Source organism: Andrographis paniculata, unplaced genomic scaffold, assembly GCF_009805555.1.
Source record: "Andrographis paniculata isolate CXL003 unplaced genomic scaffold, ASM980555v1 Contig49END, whole genome shotgun sequence".
Lineage (NCBI taxonomy): Eukaryota > Viridiplantae > Streptophyta > Magnoliopsida > Lamiales > Acanthaceae > Andrographis > Andrographis paniculata.
Window position 1 is genome coordinate 1,759,958 of NW_026137583.1, and position 21,072 is coordinate 1,781,029.

Consider the following 21,072-nt stretch of genomic DNA (forward strand, 5'->3'; position numbering starts at 1 on the left):
TTATTTATATATACTATATATTTTTTGTCACATATTTTTTTATTAATGATGAATATATTAGAATAAATTTATTTAAAATTATAAATAATTAAAAATTAATTAAAAATAAATTTAATAAAAATATATGTACAATCTCATACAAAATATTTTGAAAACAACAAAAATAAATATTATAATAAAATCTTCACAATTTTTAATAAACATTATTAAAAAAAGTCTAAAAACTGAATAACACAACTAATATCAAATCGCTATGTTACCAAATACGTTGATACAATTGCTAATTGAATCAAGTAGTCAACTTAACTAATTGAATCAATTAACAGATAGCAGCTAATTCAATTAGCTAACAACTATCAGTTAATTGCCAAATAAACTCTAAAGTATTTTAATTTGATTTTTTTATGTGAGATATAAAAAAAATATCGATAATATAAAAAATAATATTTATGTTTAATATTAATTTTTTAAAAAATAAAATATATATTGAAAATTGTGTTGGAAAAAAAATTGTGGGCAAAAAAACCCCTGAATTCGTTTACAATTAAAATCAAAGGATGCGGGCTAGCCCATATTTGATGGGCTTTAACCTAAAGCTTAAGTATGCATACAGATCCGAACTCAAGGCCCAAATGAAAATCTGACTTGACTTACATACAATATAAATACCCATCTCCAAGAAACCCTAAATCACCCGTCGTCATCCTCACACCGTTCTTCTGCCGCAGATCCAGAGAGATGGTGTCCGGTTCAGGGATCTGTGCGAAGAAAGTCGTGGTGGACGCCAGGCACCACATGCTCGGCCGCTTGGCTTCCATTTTGGCGAAAGAGCTCTCGAACGGTCAAAAAGTAGTGGTCGTTCGATGCGAGGAAATATGTCTTTCCGGTGGACTTGTGCGCCAAAAGATGAAGTACTTGAGGTTCCTCCGTAAACGGATGAATACGAAGCCTTCTCATGGCCCTATTCATTTTAGGGCTCCTTCTAAGATTTTGTGGAGGACCATTCGTGGGTATGATTTGGGTACATTTGCTTTAAGTTTTCTTTTTTCAAATTTTTGGAATTAGAATCTGATGTAGAAAATAAGAATTCATCCGTGGATGGGTAGGTTTTAGTAATCTAGCTGTTCATTATTTTGCATCCGCAATTATTCTTAGTTTTTGTGAGTATTTGGAATGGAATTGATTAGACTATCCCCTGCTTACAGCTTTTAGGTTAATATGTAATTCAGCTAGATAATTTAGAGATTTATATCATAGTTCAAAACTTGGTGTTACAGCTGCTTATTATCTATATGCACTTTTCTATATCAACTGTTATTGAATGGGTGAATAGAGCTGTTGTTAAACAAGAGTTACTTTGAGTAGGAAACTATTATACACTCTAATGTGATCTAGAATGTTTAATCCTTATTAATGAAAAAGCTGGGTTTATTTTGTATGTTGTAGCCTAGTATATAATGTCGGACCAGTAGTCTTCTGGAGCATTTGATGTGAATATAGGTTTGGAAGTTGGCTTAGAGTTCTAGAAAAGTAAAAAGTTAGAATTAAAATAGTTTTTTGATGCAATACAAATAGGTATCTGATATAATATTTAGAATAACAAATATATGTTTAATTTGATGGTTTTGAGGTGTGGGTTGGGGGTGGGGGAAGTGATAAATAGTGTAAGACCCATTAGAAAACGTTCATCCAAGCAATAATTTTCGAATGCACTTGTCATTTTGTGAGAGAGTGACAACCTTTTACATTGTATCTAAGTCATTTGTTTCTTGTCTATTTTATTGATTGTATTAATAATTACAGTTGTTTCCCTTTGAGTCTGAAATGATTTTGTCCATGTATGTTGATAGAATGATACCCCACAAGACAAAGAGAGGAGAAGCTGCCCTTGCACGCTTGAAGGTTTATGAGGGTGTTCCACCACCATACGATAAGATAAAGAGAATGGTCATTCCAGATGCCCTTAAGTGAGTTTCTGGTGTATTTAATACTTTTATTAGACACTCTTTTAAGTTTTGTTTCAATGTAATTGAGTTCTTTGAGTGATTGTCAAACAGGGTCTTAAGGCTTCAAGCTGGCCATAAGTACTGCTTGCTGGGTAGGCTCTCGTCAGAAGTTGGATGGAACCATTATGATACTATTAGGGTATGTTTAATGTCCTGTTCTTATTCTTGGTGCCGTTTCCATATTTTACCATTGATTTAAGGCTTTGTATGGTGTGATTTGGTATTGTACGGGTTTGTGTTTGTTTGGGGGTTTCGATTTTCAAGAGGAAAATTTTAAATTGGAATAGTTGTTGATTTGATATAAATATGTATTGATGTGATGTTTTGAATATAAAGTTTATTTCTTATAATATAAAGAATTAAATGTTTGATATAATATTTTTAGGACGAAAATTTTGAAAGAATAGTAGAAGTCCTGCAAAATCTCCCGAACAAACAGCTCATTACAATTCATTTAGATACTCTGAGATGTATGACCTGTGATTTTTTTTTTTTCTTTTTCTTTTTTCTTTTTCTTTTTTGTTTAAGTAGAACTTGAAGACCATATTGGTTTTCATTTAACCATTGTTGGAACTTGAAAATATCAAGGAACTAATTTCCCCTTTTTTTCTTTACCTTTTGAAAATTCTTGTTAACACTATTGTTTTGATTCTTTTGGGACTTTGTTTGGGAAATCTTTGGGTTTCCACTAAAATTGTAAAAACTCTTTGGCTGGCTTGTGTATGTGAATCATACATACTCCCTTTATCATAACTAATTGCCATTGTCGTCCATCGTATAGGAGTTGGAGGAGAAGAGGAAAGAGAGGGCCCAGGCAACATATGAGAGGAAGAAGCAGTTGACAAAGCTTAGAGTGAAAGCTGTGAAGGCTGCTGAGGAGAAGCTTGGCTCTGAACTTGACATTCTTGCTCCGGTCAAGTATTGAAGTTCAGTTCTCTACCGCATTTGCTTTTGCTTTGTTTTAATTCGACAGTTTTGTTATTGGATTAAATTATGATATAGGTATCATCATTCCCTTCTCTTCCCTTCGGATTGTTGAATCCTCCTCTTGTGCAACTTGAATCACTACTTCATATTTTACCAAATGATTTTTGCAGTCTTATTCTCACCCATGCAAATATGACTCTACTGTTTGTTTGGCTTTTGTTGTGAGTTTTGGACTTTTGGTGAGGAGGAGTTTGTTTTTTAACATTTACTATTTGCAGTACAAGAACCTTTATAAATCCAAGCTTTAAAAATGGCATGATATTTCTCTATGTTTTAAAAAAAGTTCAGGTTTTATGCTAAAGGTATGCTAAAATTAAGAAAAAAATTAATATTGTTTGGAAGGAGTAATAAAATTTTGAATGAGATAGCAAATACTATTATAAAAACATACAGGTTGTGTTTTTTTTTTTATTGGTTTTTCATTAAATTTTTTCTATTTAGTTTTTCTTTTTTTTTTTTATATTGTACTAAAATAATATTATATTTAAAATATTATATTAAATAATTATTTGTATTTAAATTTTTACTATTTAAAAATTCAAATTCAAAAATTAAATATATAAACAAGTATGCCCAAAGGATTTGTACCCTCGATAAAAAAGTTTTACTCACTTTGTTCGCATCATATTTTTTATGACATAATTTTCTATTAATATTATTTACAAAAGTAATATATATATCTATAAACACATCATATAATAAATACATTATCTTTTATATTTACAACACAATTCTTATGTATAATATCAAAAATAAATTTATCAAAAAAAACTAAGCGAACAAGTCCAATATATTTATATTTAATAGTTGTGGAACGAACCTAAGAATTACCAGGCTACGAATCCTAGGAGATTGATCCACTTCTATGAATATGACATTGCTGAACAATCTCCACCTGGGAGGCGGATCCGGTGCTGATCCCATCAGCACCATCCTGATCCAATCCGAACCGTTCATCATAAGATTACGTAGGGGTAATATAGTAATTTTATTTTAAAGACTTATAGGTGTATATGAACCATTTGTCTTCAAATCGTTAATCTTCCCCCTTCAAATCGTTTTCTTCAACAAAAATCCTCCATCGCGCTAGCTTATTCTCTATTTCGTTTTCAAATCGCCTTCTTCATCGAAAATCCTCCATCACGTTCGTTTGTTCTTCATTCCGTCTTTAAATCGCTTTCTTCAACGAAACCCTTCCCTCGCGCGTCGTTTCCAATTCGTCTTCTTCAACTCTCTGTACCGTCCTTCAAATCGACGATACTAGGCGCGTCCATGGAGGAGATTTTTGGTAAGTACTGTTTTTTCCATTGTGCAGTTTAGGATAAATGTTCATCTTCTTCCGTGTTACCTATTTTGAGTTTTGTTTTTTCCATTGTGTAGTTTAGGGTAAATGTTTAGGGCGAGGACGAGGTCGTGGACAAGACAAAAATTAAATATGATGACTGATTTGTTGATTTTGATGAATTGAATTTGAAAAGATTGTTGGTATTGATCGATCGATTTAACTTGAATAGATTGTTGGTGTTGATCGATGGATTGAATTTTAATTGGTGATTGATCTGTTGACTGTATTTTCACAACAATTACTGCTTAATACTCATGCTTCTTGTTAAAACACAAGATGATGACCGATACATAGTAAAATGCTTGACTTAATATATATAAATGTTGGTAGGTTTAGAATGAATGCTGCATGTTTCTAGCGGAAACAAGGTCTATTTCCGCGAGCTAGCAGAAACAGACCTTGTTTTCGCTAGAAACAGATTTATTTTGTAAAAGTTGGCTACTCTCCGCAGAAACAAGCTTGGTTTCCATGAGCTCGCAGAAACAAGTTATTATTTTTTTAAAAAAAAAAGTTGCATGATTTCAAGAATAATATTTTAAATTGACAATTAATTTTGCAGCATTTTCTCGAATAACATTCATATCTCATTGACATCCTAAACACACTTGTAGAAAATGCTTATTGATACTCAATAAGATGTTTATTAGTATTCGACAAAATGTTTGGTCTTGTATATGTAAGTGCTTAATATCAATTATTCACAATACTTTGCAGCTAAATCATATATGAACCGACAAAAAATCATCTTTTTCTTGGATTTATCCTGCTGGTTATCTTTCTTATTCATCATTTGATGTTTCTTTTGTCTTTTAGAGTTGCTGATTGACATCTTTCTTTTAAATTTTCCTTTTGGATTGTCTCTTGGCTTCAATATGAAATGGTCTGCAGTGGTTATATTTTGTACTTCTCCTATAACATGAAGAATCGATTAATTTAATATCATATATATTTCAATGAATATAAAATATATACAAAACGTAACTGTTATTTTCATCTGTCAGCATTCCTCAATACAGATTTGGGCATGTAACTATGTTGTGAAGCAATTCATTGAATTTATGTAAAAATGAATTGTAATTCTTCAGCTCAGATACTATTAACTTTGCAGAATTCATGAAAAAGTGGCACAATGATATGTATCTTCCTGAAAAATCTATTTCCTCTCGACTAGATGTTAAGCTGTGTAGTGCTACTGTAACATCTTCCTAGCATATTTTCTCAATCGATTTAATATGTATTTGTTTGGGATGTTTTTTAACTGTGCACACCCTGTTTCTACTAATACATCCATCGTGCGTATTGAATTACAGCACAACATTCTAGAGTTTTTCTATATATTGCACGTGCACTCAATTGAAGATTCTTGAATATTTACGCGCACAAGATGTTGATCGCATGTCTTCTCCATGTTATATATAAGATATGTTGTCTTTTCATCTAAGTACTGTGTTATGAATTCAAAGGATCTTTGGTGTTGCTCCTGAAACCATTGAAAGACATTCGGTGTGTAGAATATAGCTGCAGATTTCGTCAATGAGTTGAACATATGATTTGCAACCAGCCGTCTATCTCGTGCGAAAAAATCTTGTTGTTCCTTTTTTTTCTCTATGATTCTCCACCACTCTTTGAAATTGATAAAAAAAAAAAATTGAAGCAATATTACTATCTGGCTGTAAAAACCTGCTCAGCATATTCAGAAATTGATAAAAAAAATTGAACAATATTACTGTCTGGCCGTAAAAACCTACTCAGCATATTCACGTTCATTCAACAGCATATATGAAGAATACACTCATCAAACTAATCTATTAATTTGAGCAGACGAGCCAAGTAAAGAAGCATATTCACATTTTTCTTTCCTCTGACAACTATTTTCACAAATCATACGATGATCTGATTGGTAGTCCGACTTCTTGATTTATATTCGCAAGATTAAATGTGATGTATTAATCCTACGATTTGATACAAACATGTGCTTGTGTTTTGTAGGATGTAGATCATGATTGTGGTTGTCTTTAAAGTATGTCACTTGTACTTTACATTCTTCTTGTCAAATTGAAGTTGTATCTTTGAATTAGTCTGTTTCCGTTTCATGACTATGATGCATGATTTTGATCCTTCTTAACTCGCTGCATTGTTTTGGATGAATCTCAAGATTGTGTGGTTTCACATTGTTACTCTCTTTGAACTCTGCTTTGTTGCAACAATACTCCATGTATTGTATCTGGTGCGATTTTTTCTGAAATTTTTTTGAATTTTTATCCTCACTGAAAAATCCCTATTGTGTGCATATTCACAATAGAAACTGTATGCATCATCCGATTTTGTAAATTTCATTGCATGCCAATCTATGGACTCTGCACACGTGGAATGCTAAATTCTGTTAATCAAAATGTTGACCAGCATATTTCAATATGCTTTCAGATAAATGACAAGATGCTGATATCTGTATCAAAGACAATCACATATCATGCTGGTAACTAACGCTCTCATTAAATTGCGAATACTAAAGTATATTTACGAAATTCCAATCTGCTGAACAGAATAACATAATTTCAATGAAATTGATCACAGAAGGTACGATGTTCACGATTCCAAGTCAATTTTCGATGCGTAACTTACGTGATTGAGCGATTTTCCGTTCTGGTACTGGCGAAGGAGCTGGATTATCCGAAATTGCAATCTCTTCGATGTTTTCATTCCTTGTTAAGCGGTTGAATGGGGTTGGAATAATGGATAATTGATTCTGCTCACCTTCGTTGATATCAGCCATTAAATAATGAAGGAGAGTGAAGAATGAAGAATGACGTTTCTCCCCACCGATTACTGCGTGAAAAAATGAAGGAGGGTGATATTTGATGTAGTTACATAAATTAGGATTATTAAAATTATAATTACACTTTTAATCTAATATTAGCCATTGGATTAAAAATTTTAATCCAATAGCTAATATGCAATCGAATCCCAACCCATGATCATACAAGACATACATAGATTTTAGATGCACTACTTTTCGATTTGATACTCATTGAAGGAGGATCGAGTATGTATTCCAAAATCACATATACACAGACATACAGAACGTACAGATAAAGATATAAACAAAACATTCTACAGATATTCGATTTCATTGAATTCCAAGCGCTTTGATTCTTCCAACGAGTTCCAAAGTGCAAGCATTTCTCCTCTTCCATTCTTCCATCCCCTCCCTCCGCCCGTCCTCCATCACCAGCCACCTATTGCCGCCGCCGTTGCCGCCGTCGAGTATGCTCGCAATCTGCCTCATGTTTGGTCTCGACTTCGCGTCCGACCGCGTGCACGCGATCCCCAGTTTCGCGAGCTTACTCAGTTCCCTCTCGTCAAATTGCCCGTCCAGCCGGCGATCCACCAATTGCTCGTACGGTCTTTGCTGTTCTTCGAACTCGTGCACTCTCTGCACCAGCAATACATCCGGCCTCCGGAAGTCGACCGCCATCTCTCCCGTGATGATCTCAAGCAGCACCACTCCGAAGCTGTAGACATCCGCCATCGTAGTCGCTTCTCCTGTCTCAATGTACTCCGGTGACATGTACCCAAAAATGCCTCTCACCGACTGCCTTTTGTCCAGCGCTATGTGATGGCCGTCTTCGTTTCTTGTCAAGAACTCGGCGAGGGAAAAAGACCCCAGCTTCGGGTTCGCATCCTGATCTAGGCTGACTGCGGACGACGTGATGTTCCGGTGAATTACTTGCTCATCCCACTCCTCGTGCAGATAGCAAACGGCTGAGGCGAGGGATTGGATTATGTTGTAGCGTTGACGCCAGCGCAGCATCAGATTTCTTTTCTTGTTCTGATCGTGATGGAAGAGAGCGCGGCTGAGAAGACGACAGTTGGAGTAGTCGTAAACGACGAGCATCTCCCCCTGCTCGGTGCACCATCCGCGAAGCTGAATTAGGTTACGATGGCGCAGCCGTCCCAAGTTTTGGAATTCGTTTGCGAATCTCATCCGCAATGCGGGACAAGTCTTCATCCCTAGCCTTTTGACGATAACCGGATTGCAGTTGTCGAGGGCGCCGTAATAGGCAGTCCCGAAGTCGACCTCGGCAACCATTTTGGAGAAGTTTTTTGTCGCTGAAACTATCTTCTCGAACGCTATTGGTCGCGGAGTCTCGACGATGGGATTAGCTGACGATTTTTTCGTCCAAGGGATGACGGTCCTCGTCTTGGATTGTTCGGCACTCATATAAATTGTTTCGCCATTTGCCGAGACAAAGCCCGAGGAAAAGAATCCTGTCGTCGTCGTGCTGTTGCTGGTTGTATTTCGGGTGTTGGTGTTGTTGCTGCTGCTTGAGGATGACGACGACGAGAGGGAAATGTAAAGAGGATGCGATCGAAAGGAGGGAAGTTGCGGCAATTTGCCGTAGAGATTGCCGGTAAGGACTTGGACAATCCATTTCATGGTTGGTCGGGAATGAGCTTCATTAAGCGTACACATAAGCCCCAGCTGCAATAGCCTCTCCATGTCGGAACCAGAACAATTCCGGAGACGTGAATCCCCTGCCCGGAGAAGTTCGCCGTCATCGGACAGCCGCCGGATCCAATCCAGCAGCACGATTTGATCATCGGTGCAGGTTAGATCGACGGCGCGCCTCCCTGAGACGACTTCCAGCACGACGATCCCGAAGCTGAATACATCCGATTTGGCGGTGGAGGCTGCGCTTCTCTTCTGGAAGCTCTCCGGCGGGAGGTATCCGATGGTGCCGCCGATCCTTGTAGTGTCGGCCAATCGGAATAACAGAGTATTGTTATTACTATTTTTGTTGCTGTAGTAGCTGAGATTGCCGGCGTCGTGTTCGAGCCAGCGGGCGAGGCCGAAGTCGCCTAGGCGGGCGTTGAAGTGGGCGTCGAGCATGACGTTGCTGGCCTTGACATCCCGATGAATAATCTGCGTTTCGAGCTGGTCGTGGAGGTAATGTAAGGCGGCGGCCAGGCCATTGACGATGTTGTTGCGTTGGTGCCATGTTAGGGGGGAGGATGGGGATTTTTGGAAGAGGATTTTGTCGAGGCTGCGGTTGGGCATGTAATCGTAGACGAGGAGGAGTTGGTGGTCGTCGGCGTGAGTGGACCATCCGCGGAGGCGGACGAGGTTGCGGTGGCGGAGGTGGGCGACAGCGAGGAGCTCCGCCATAAAGGTTTTCTGGAAGGTGTGGCCACTCTCGGCGAGGGACTTGACGGCGACGGTTGTGCCGTCGCTGGGGAGGACGGCGCGGTAGACTCTGCCGAAGCCGCCGGCGCCGAGGATTTGGGCGGCGTTGAATCCGTTGGTGGCGATGTAGAGCTCGGAGTAGCTGAAGATTCTGGGGTTGTTGTTGTCGGGCTCGGCTTGGTGGACGCCGTCGGCGTCGGTGAAGGCGCCGGAGAATTGGTTGCCGTGGTGGTGGCAGAGGAAGAAGCGCTGCAATGCGTGGCGGAGGGAATCTACGGCGGAGACGCGGCGGCGAGGCGGCGGCGGGGGGTTCTTGGCGGAGGATGAGTTTTGGAGCTTTGACTGGGCAGCGTCGTCTTGGTCGTCGTCGGTTTCTGTGGGTAGCACGAAACAGAGGGACTTGGGATTCATGGCGACTTAATTAATGAATCAATGAAGGCGTTGCATTGATGGAAATTGAGATTGGGGTAATTAAGGTTGTTAATTTGAAGAAGAAGAAGAAGAAGAAGAGAGAATTGTTGGGATGGATATATGGATGGTTTAATTAATTGATTAATTAATTAATGGGGTTGGGGTTAAATTCAAAAGTAATTAGGTTCCAAGTGTTGAATTGTATGGTTTGAGAGAGAGAGAGAGAGAGAGAGAGAGAGAGAGAGAGAGGATGAACTGCCGGAAACCTACCATTGCCATTTCCCACTCGGTTTCCAATGAAAGTCAACGCGGTCGGTCACAGCGTACGCTCTAGTGGATTGCTATTTGCTCCCTCCCTCTCCCTCTCCCTCTCCCTCTCCCTCTCCCCCTTTGGAATAGTTAAAGCTTGCTTATTATTCATTAATAAAATAGTAAATAAATAATTAAAAAATATTGGTCTGATGTCACGCACCTTATTAATGATTGTTACAATTACAGCAATTACAATTAGAGGTGTTGTGGATTGCATAAAAAGAAGATGGATGGATGGATGGATGGATGGTCACGGAAATGATGAAAAGGAACCTCATTACTTAACTGAAATCAACTCAAAGTCAAGTCAGACAGGCAAGAGAGAGAGAGAGAGAGAGCAATTAATATAAATGGTAAGATTGAAAGTATGTATTCTCGTGTGTGTCTAGAAGCACAAGCAAGGAAGGAAAGAAACAGGGATGGATGGATTTTCGTGTTCCGTGTTCCGTTCTGTTCGTCTAGAAGGAACAAAAATAAAAATAAAAGAGGAATGTTCCTTCTCTTCACTTATCTTCTCTACACACACGTCATTCGCATCTCCCTCTATCTGCCTCTCTCTATTCCTTTGACTGTTGACCACTCCACATCCAATATATATGTATACTTGTCTTCTTTTTTAATTTTCTATTTACTTTTCGTCAAGTTTATACTCCCTCATTACTATAATTTTTTGTTTATTTGGTATTCCAAATTTTGAAAAATTCACATGTAGTTTCGGTGTCGCTTATTTGGCAAATAAGTGTGTTTTAGTGTATCACGCGAAGATCACATGCATATCTCCGGCACCAAAAGATTAATTGTGCCAAAAAAAAAAATTAATACGGAATTATTTTTATGTGGACTTCACTTACGAGACTGAAATAATAAGATAAGATTAAAAAATATAATTTTTCTAAAAAATTAATATACCACGTGTGCAAAAAAAGAAAATTGACTTACAGGACTATTTCAATACAGACTTCAGTTACGAAATTAAAAATTATAAGATGGTCAATTACGGGACTAAAAAAATAGTTTGGTTTTATATGCCATCTATAAGCTACGTGAGACCGGGGGTTTGTTTGTTTTTGTGTTTTAGTTTATAGGAAAAAAAAATTTATATGAAGTATAGAAAATTGCGTAAGTAATAGAAAAATAATGAGTGTGTAATATATTTATTTTTGAGAAAATGTATTTGGTATTCTTTTAATAAAAAAACACGTTGTAGATTTAAATTTTGTGTTTGAGTTTTAAATGATAAAATTTTGAATGAAAATAATTATTTAATATGATATAAAAAATTATTGACATAATATTTGAGTAAAAATAAGTATTTTATTTGATATTTTGAAAAAAAAATTATAATCTCTCCGTCCTATATCTATCTATTCATTTGTTTTTCGCACGGAGTTTTAGAAATATTAGTATTATATTAGGATATAGTAGAAATAAAAGTAAAAAGACTAAACTAACTTTATTAGTATTGTATGATATAACAATAATGACATTTGTGTAATATATTGTAAATTGAAATGATATTTAATCCTAAGTGGATAGTACAATTACTTAAAAAAAATGAATACTTTGTTATGAGACAAACCAAAATGAAAAAAAATTAATAGATTGTTAAGAAACGGAATAAATATATAGTAAAAATTAAAACAACCAACAACAAAACCCACCCTGAGTTTTATTTTAATTTTTTGTTAATAATAAAATTAAGCATTTTTACTTTTTTGTGTGGTTTATACTATAGTTATAACAACAATTCAAAATAATATAATAATATTATTATTATAAAATGAAATTGGTAAATCCAATCAAAATCATAGTATGTAATTACCATGCTTATATAAAATTTTCCAAATAACTAAAAAAAAAAAGGTCCCTGTGAAGAGAAGGAAAGCAAATTATTACCCACACTCTAAAAAATATATAAATATTTTTGCAAAACAAAATTATAATGTTTTAAAGATACATTATACAATTATAATATGGTATTTTAACAAAAAAAATAAAAAATAAAACTTTAACTTTGTTCGCTTAGTGTTTTTGATAACACGATTCATCGTGAATATATTTTGAAAAATACCTGATTTCGTTCATCCAATATTTTTTATGTTGAGATGTTTTAAATATTTGACTTTGAATTTAGTATATTTATATTTAGACTTGGTCTTATTTATAAATTATATTACTTACATTTGAGTCTATCGAATTTGTTTTGTATTGTATTGTTTATATATAGGCCCTTTATTTTGATTATCAATAACACAATCTAATTATTTTTTCCCAAAATTTCTAATATGGTATCAGAGCCCGATTTTCCAAAACCAAAACCCTAGCCGTCGCTGTCCATTGCCGCTCCCCGGTCGATACCGCCCATACCGTTGGAACCACCATCGTCTGGCGACCTTGCCACCGAAAAATCAAATCGCAGTGGAAAATACTTTCGCCACTGTCGTGTTTCGGCCGCCGCCTCCTGTTTTGGTTCCCTACGTTGTGGTGCGGTTGGTTTTGTCATTGGAGTTGATTCCGTTTTGCGACTGTTACTGTGATTGGTTTTGTCATCGAAGTTGATTTGTCATGGCTTCCTCAGTCTAGAATCTCGTGACTCTCTTGCATCAAGTTCTTCCTTCCGAATCCCCTTCTGGCATGAAAAATTCATTGTATTTTGATTCTGGTTGTTGTTATCATATGACACCTACATTTGGCCTCCTTGACTGATGCACATCACGTGTCTCCTTCATTGCCTATACATACTGTTAATGGAAGTCGCATGGATATCACTCATTCAGGATCTATATCTCTACCATTTATCTCTTCTTGATACGTATTGCATTCCTCAATTGACTTAAAATCTTGTATAAGTTAGTCAACTAGTTGAGCAAAGACTTACTGTTGTCTTTTCTTCTTCTGGTGTGCAGGTTCAGGATCCACGTACGGGTAAAATTTTTGGGACAGATCGAAAAATGGGTCAACTATTTGAGGTACAATCTTTGAAAATTCCTCCAAGTAATTTCTCTGCTATTACTACTCATACCCCTCTTAATACATTTTCTTCCCATAGTCTTAAATGGCACATTCGTCTTGGTCATGTGTTTTTCATTAAAATTCAGTCTCTCGTTAGTAAGGGTCATTTAGGCCCTACTCATTTTGAGTCATTTGATTACTTACACTGTCATTTGGGAAAACAACCAACCTTATCTTTTTTTCAGAAAATATGTCGGTCGCAAGTAAACTATTTTCCTCAGTTTATTATGATATTTTGGGTCCTTCCCCTGTTCCTTATGTGGGTGGTTGTCGTTATTATGTCATTTTCATAGATGATTACTTCCATTTTACAAGGATATTTTTTTGAAACACCATTTAGAATTACCTCAAACATACATTCAATTTGCTCAAATGGTTCAAACTCAGTTTTCTTGTCCTATACACACCCTCCGTATTGATAATGCCCTTGAGTATAGAGACTCTACCTTATTAAGTTTTCTCTCTGCTCAAGGGTACATTGATTTAGCGTTCCTGTCCAACACCTCTCAACAGAATAGTCGCGTTGAGTGCAAACATCGTCACATTCTAGATATTGTTCGTGCATCCCCTACGTCTGTTTTTTGTCCTGATAGGTTCTGGGGAGAAGTCGCCCTCATTACTGTCTATACCATAAATCGTATTCCATCGCCTATCCTCCATAATAGCACCCCTTTCGAGTGTCCATATGGTTAGCCACCCGATTATAATACCTTCGTCCCTTCGGTTTTGTCGCTATCCCTCCACATAAACGTCCTAAATTGGAACCTCATGCGCATGTATGTTGTCTTCTTGGTTATAGGTCAGAGCATAAATGTTATAGGCTTTGGGATCCGATTTCCAAACGGTTGTGTATATCTCATCATGTTACCTTTTGGAAGAATGTCATGTTTTCCACCATGTTTAAATTTCACATCCCATCTATTTCTAGTTCACCTTCATTTTTGCGGCATGTCCTCCATTGTTTCATGATCCTAATTCTACGGCTCCATCACTGCCTCCGGATCTTGTTCCAGTTGAGGCTTCTGATCCACCTCTGACCTTGTCTCCAGATGATTGATCCGTTTGCAGTCCTTGGACCTATCATACCTCGTCGATCACATAGAGTGAGTCACTCTCCTCCTCACTTGCGTGATTATTATTGTTACTTTGCCATATTATCTCATCATGAGCCTATGTCATTTCGTGAGGCGAGTGTTGATCCATTATGACATCAAGCTATGACTAAGGAATTAGAGACTCTGGCAAAAACTCACACTTGGGATTTAGTGGATTTGTCTTATGGCAAGAAACCTATTGGGTGCCAGTGGATTTTCAAAATCAAGACTAATTCTGATGATTCCATTGAGCGCTACAAGGCTCATCTGGTGGACAAAGGTTATTCCCAAGAGTATCTAGTTGACTGTGATGAGACTTTTGCTCCCGTTGCTCGTCTCACTACTGTTTGTTGTCTTCTTGTTGTTGCTGCTGCTCGTCAGTGGTCTCTTATTCAGTTAGATGTCAATATGACTCCCCCTCCAAGATTCTCGTCCTGTGGAAAGGTTTGTCGCTTATGTCGCGCTTTATATGGGTTGAAGCAGACCCCTTGGGCTTGGTATGCCACATTTAGTGCTGCACTATTAGAGTTTGGTTTTACCACATGCGCTTACGACTTTGACTTATTTCTTCGTCGTTCTTCATTTGGGATAGTTATACTCTTTTTTTTATGTTGATGATATGATTATCACAGGAAATGATGCGTATGGTATTTCAGATCTACATGCACATCTTAGCCAGCAGTTTGAGATGAAGAGCTTGGGTACCCTTCGTTACTTCTTGGGGCTTGAATCTTTGATTCTTCCGATGGTTTCTTTCTCTCTCAGGCTAAGTATGCCTCCAATCTCCTTGCTCGAGCTGGTCTCACAAACTGTCAGGTAGCCTTTACACCACTTGCCTACGATGTTCAACTTACTCCTCATGATGGCTCTTTTCTTGATGACCCTACCCTCTATCGTCAACTTGTTAGGAGCTTGATCTACTTGATTGTGACTCGACCAGATATCGCTCATGCAGTTCCTATTGTGAGTAAGTTCATGGCCACTCCGTGGACCTCTCACCACTTTGTCGTCTTACATATTCCTTTTTATTTGAAAAATACTCTTCTGCATGGTTTACACTTTTCCTCTCATTCGTTTTTTACTCTCAGCGGTTACTCTGATGTTGATTGGGCTGGTGATCCTATTGATCATCGTTCGACCACTGGTTTCTTCTTCTTCCTGGGTGATTCTCTCGTCTCTTGGCGCAGCAAGAAGCAGACTTTAGTTTCTCGATCGAGTGCCGAGTTGGAGTATCGTGACCTTGATGACTCTACGTCAGAAATTTTATGGCTTCGTCAATTACTCAATGATCTTGGTGTTCCTTAGTCATCTTCTACGGCTCTTCATTGCGACATTCAGAGTGCTATAAAGATGGCCCGCAATGATACTTTTCACGAGCGAACTAAACATATTGAGCTTGACTGTCACTTCATTCGACAACATGTCATCGGTGGTGTTGTCCATCTCGTTTCGGTCTCCTCCGCAGATCAGACAACATATATCTTCACCAAGTCTCTTCTTCTCAGCCGCTTCCGATTGCTCTTGGACAAACTCAAGTTGGTTTTTACGGCACCCACTTGAGTTTGAGAGGGGATATTGAGATATTTTAAATATTCAATTTTAGATTTAGTATATTAATAATTAAATTTGGTCTTATTTATAGATTATATTACTTAGATTTGAGTCTATCGAGTCTGTTTTGTATTACATATATATAGTGCCCTTATTTTGATAATCAAGAACACAATCTCATTATTTTTCCCCAAAATTTCTAACATTTTAGATGAAATTATTTTCGATATGTGATGTGAAATTGTGTAAAAAATATAAAATATATTATTTTGGTTGGATATTTGACTTTTTATAATGAATATTTGAAGTTTTTTTTTTTACTTTTTGATTTGTATAAAATATTTTGTAGTTTTTTTAATACTATCTCTGTCTCGAAAAAAGAGCATCATTTATTTTTTGCACATAGATTTTTAATATTATTAATATATTGGTTTATAGTGAAAAAAACAAAAATACCCTTATTTAATTGTGTGATATAAAAATAATGGCATTTGTATAATATATTGAAAGTTGTAAAGGTATTAATTATATTAGATATGTAGTACAATTACTTAAATTAGAAAATGATATCTTTATTTTGGGACTAAAAAATAGAAAATAATATCCTTGAATGGAGTGAGTATTATTTTTGGGGAATTATAGTTGCAAAATGATGCTGAAAGAACAGAGCGAACATGTACACATTAATACAATATATAGGGTAAATTATTATTATTATTTTTTTTGTCTCGTAAGCCCCATTACTATTTTAGTTCCGTAACTAGAGTTTGTCTTGAAATAGTATTGTAATTAAAAATTATTTGTACATTTAGTCCTCCAACGCCGGAGATGCATGCGTGACACCCACGTGGCACGCTGAAGAATCCGTATCCGCCAGGTACCGCCACTTGGCTCACATGTGGAAAATTTATTATTTATTATTTTTTAAAAAAATACATCAATTTTTTAAAAAAATTAAAATTAAAATTAAAATTAAAACATATATATTAACTATTTTATAAAATTATAAAAAATATTTTCATTTATTTTTTATATTTTTAAAAATATATCAATTTTAAAAAAATAAAAATAAAATTTTCATGTCCGTCGGGTAGCCTGACAAACATGTGTCATCTAGCGTGCCATGTGAGTGCCACGTAAGTATATCTGCCAACGGAGGACTAAATATGCGAAAAGATTTCCATTTTACGAGACTATTTAAGGACAAAGTTATGGAACTAAAATGATAAAATGGTCCAGTTACGGGACTAAAAAAATATAGTTTACCCATATATATATAATATATACTTTATTCACTTAAGAAAATCAACGATTCAATTCAAATTATTATTTTATCGTACCAATATAATTTCTCATATCTAACATAAAAAAATAAATTCATCCAAAAATGCTAATGGATTGTTTGGTTCAATGACTTTTTTATGAGATTGTTAGGATTTATATGTGATAGAATTTATTGCATTTAGAATTCGAAATCTTATTTATATTATGTTTTCAGAATTATATTTTTCAAATCAATTTGTTTTGCAGATTAATGAAAAAATTTGGAATGTGTATATTTTAAATGATATAATTATCCTCTTGTGAGTTTTATTTGTTGTGATAAATTTAACCTATACATTCAATTTTTTTGTGAATTTTATTTATTTATTTACTAAATTGGGTGTTTCTAATAAAATTTTTGTGATATGGTTTTCGATTAATATTAAAAAAATATAATCTATACAGATTCATACAAAAGATATACTTGTATAATCTATGCATTAGAAAATGTAATAATTCAATATAATATACTATTATTTTTATACTACCGACACTCTTTTTTATACCTAACATAAAAATACCTCCAATAAAAAATACAAAACTAACACACTAATCAAATAATTTTAAAATTATTAATTTAGTTGAAATATCATAGTAATATAATTAAATATAAATAAAATTAATTAACGATTATAAATAAATATATGTAATTATTTATAGTAGTATTTTTAAATAAAATATTATATTTCATAGAACCAACCAACTATAATTTAATTAAATATATATATATAATACTAAAACCAAAAAAAGAAGATATTTTTTTTTTGTTGGATATGAGGTATAAATGTAAAAATTGAAATAAAGTAGGAATGAGATTTTAAAGTAACATGTTACCATATCATTAAAAAATCTCTCATTTGCATGATTTTAAAATCTTAGCACTTTAAATTCTAATAATTTATTTTGTAATCAAATATATATTCATTAGAATTTTATAATCCAAATCTTGTGAAAAAATCCTACCAACTCCAAGTCCATAAACCAAACTGCCCAGAACAAATGATACATGTGTTTAAAACTTTTATAGTGATTTTATTCGAGTAATAAACTTTTAAGATAATTTTCAAACAAAAAATCAAAACTAACTATAATATTAAAATTCACATAATTTCTCATAAAAATATAGTATTATTTTTTACCATACATTACATTAAAATATTATTTAAACTAAAATTTAAATAATAAAAAATAAATACAAATCAAAACCAAACATACCCTATTGTTAAAGGAAATAAAAGTAAAAATATATATAAAAAAATATTCTTTCATTTATTAATTTTCCGAATAGATTACGCCACCGCATTCTTTTTTATTGATAAAATCTTAAACATAAAATCTCATTAAAATTATGATTATTATATTTAATAAAAAGGTATGTCATCATTTACTTAAGCTTAAAATCACGATTATTATGTTACTAAATAAATATATTATTAATTAGTTACGTATAAAATGAATGAACGTTGTCTATATAAAAGTCAATGTTTCAGTCATTCATACATCCAATAACATTATACGTTTATCCTTACTACTTTCATTTTATATTTCAAAAATGGATGCCGATGATAAGTTCTCAGCTGCATTGCCATGCAATAGCAAGTACGCGGAATAGCTCAAAAATTGGTAAGTTATTTCATATATTATGTATATATATATTTTGTTCATTTATTCATTATTTCTTATGGTACAAATATATATATATATTTAATAAATTAAATCTCAAATTTGTTGTAAAGTATGAGATTTCATATTTTATATTTTTATATATATTATATACTTATGATCAATCAAATTTTGCCTAAATTACTTAAATGGTTGTTGAAATTATTAAAATTTTGTTATCATATGCCTTATTTTGTTTATTGTCACACTAAATAATTTTTTGTTATCAATTAATCACTTAAAATCTATCTAATTTAATTGTGATTGCAAGTATTATCTATTTTTTGTATGAATATAATGCACAAAATCATTCTACATATTACAATTGTAAAAAGTCAATTAATCACATTAATTGTTAATCTACTTTTTATAGCTATATATATTTTATATTCACCAAAGCTCTATTGTATCATCAAGTCTTATAAGCTTTGAAATTATCTTACAACAATCCTCCTTTGTTCATATTTTTAATTTTCCTTTAAACTTATTTTTTAATATTAAATGGCAGCTAGACAAACAAGAGGCCGTCAAAGAATCCCCATCCAACAGATCGAAAACCAAAGTGATAGATACGCTTCATTCTCAAAGCGTCGTTTGAGTCTTTACAAAAAAGCGAGCGAGCTCAGCACCCTTTGTGGTGCTAATATGGGAATAATAATCTACTCCCCGACAGGAAATCCATACTCATTTTTCAGCCCGAATATGGATGTCCTATTGAGGAGATACAGAAACCCTACTCAGGCCCCGGATCGCATGATTGGGTACATCGAGGATCATCTCCGGAACCAAATCCAGCAGCAGAATCAACAGCTGGACGAGGTTTTGGAAATGAAAGAGGAAATAAAAGCAAGGGATAAAGAACTCAATAAGATCGATCCAACTCGCGTAAAGGGATGGTGGGAACATGTACCTATCGAGAGTCTTGGCCCAGGAGAGGTCCTAGAGTGGACCGCCTGGTTCGAGACCGTTCAAGCTCAAGCCAACCAGAGGTTGGAGGAGATGAGGAATGTCGTCGGCACTAGCGGCGGCGCCACTATTGCAATCCAAGAAGAACAACAAGTAATTTTGCAGCAGCGAACCATTCCAACTCCTTCAGCAAATCCTGTTGTTCCGACGACCTATGATCTGCTAGCAGGGCCATCGTCGTCTTCAAGCCAGTATAATGTCTTACCACAGCCTTCATCCTCAGCTCAACCTCAGCAAGAATCGTTCCCGGGAAATGAAAATATGGGCAACACTTCTAGCCCGTTTTATCATTTTTCAGGATCTTTTATTGATGAGGATTTATTCAGAGCGGATAATGATATTGCCGCGCTGTTTGGGGATTCGCATTGGAGTTTCTTCCCACTAGATCAAAACCCAAATAATGGCTCCGGCAACGGCGACGGTAATAGTGGCAACAATTGTGGCGGCGGCGAGGGTTCTACCTTATGAACCTTGGTTATCGGAAAGTTGGGTTGTGACGGCAACTCTCGATCGATAGGTACCTGATCTTCCCACCACCCCTTTGAGCGAGTTTGATCTTTCGATCCCATTGAAATTTTTATCCCTTTATTTTATTCTCATTTTTATTTGTACATTAAACTTTGTTCAATTGCTTTTGTTGTTGTATACCAAGTGATATTTGATTAGGGTTTTGATTAATTGTATAGCGAGTGATATGTGGTTAGAGTTTTGTGTTTGTATCATTATGTTTTGAAATAAATAAAAAAAAATAGCTGTAATAAATGTTTGATGTATTATATATATACATTTAATTTAATATTTTGAATATTTTTTTAAGTAATATATTAAATTAAACTCAAATATATATATATATATTAGAAAAGAAAGCAAACCTACTGGCCAAGAGTATTATTCTTCTTATTATTTTTTCTGTATAATCAATAATATATGATAATATATCATTCTTTCCTAACAATTAAAATAATATGTCTTATATGCTTTACAAATATCATAAATTTGAAATGATTATATAAAATTTTTATAATATATGTATATATATATATATATAATAAACATACTTATATTATTTTGTTGGAAGTTAATTTAGATTATCAATCACATCAATTTAATCACCCGAATTTTAATTTACATACGGGATCAACTACATGAATTTAATTAATAATCTCAATACTAATAAATTTAGTATCTGGAATTAGAAGAAAACTGATTAATTCGTGA

At 34.6% G+C, this 21,072-nt stretch overlaps 3 protein-coding genes across 3 annotated transcripts; 2 read left to right on the forward strand and 1 right to left on the reverse strand.

The window, feature by feature from the left end:
• Positions 1 to 693: 693 nt before the first annotated feature.
• Positions 694 to 3,114, forward strand: LOC127253097 (60S ribosomal protein L13a-4-like). Its single transcript, XM_051277532.1, has 4 exons — positions 694 to 1,010; positions 1,851 to 1,967; positions 2,058 to 2,145; positions 2,788 to 3,114. Exons 1-4 carry the CDS (start codon positions 739 to 741, stop codon positions 2,929 to 2,931), a joined length of 621 nt encoding a protein of 206 aa, XP_051133489.1. The 5' UTR covers positions 694 to 738; the 3' UTR covers positions 2,932 to 3,114.
• A 4,159-nt stretch (positions 3,115 to 7,273) lies between these two features.
• On the reverse strand, positions 7,274 to 10,302 carry LOC127253124 (receptor like protein kinase S.2). The gene has a single exon (XM_051277562.1). The coding sequence runs from the start codon at positions 9,932 to 9,934 to the stop codon at positions 7,466 to 7,468; it is 2,469 nt and encodes an 822-aa protein (XP_051133519.1). The 5' UTR covers positions 9,935 to 10,302; the 3' UTR covers positions 7,274 to 7,465.
• A 9,087-nt stretch (positions 10,303 to 19,389) lies between these two features.
• LOC127252914 (agamous-like MADS-box protein AGL29) lies at positions 19,390 to 20,322 on the forward strand. The gene has a single exon (XM_051277303.1). It carries the CDS (start codon positions 19,390 to 19,392, stop codon positions 20,320 to 20,322), a length of 933 nt encoding a protein of 310 aa, XP_051133260.1.
• Positions 20,323 to 21,072: the final 750 nt, after the last annotated feature.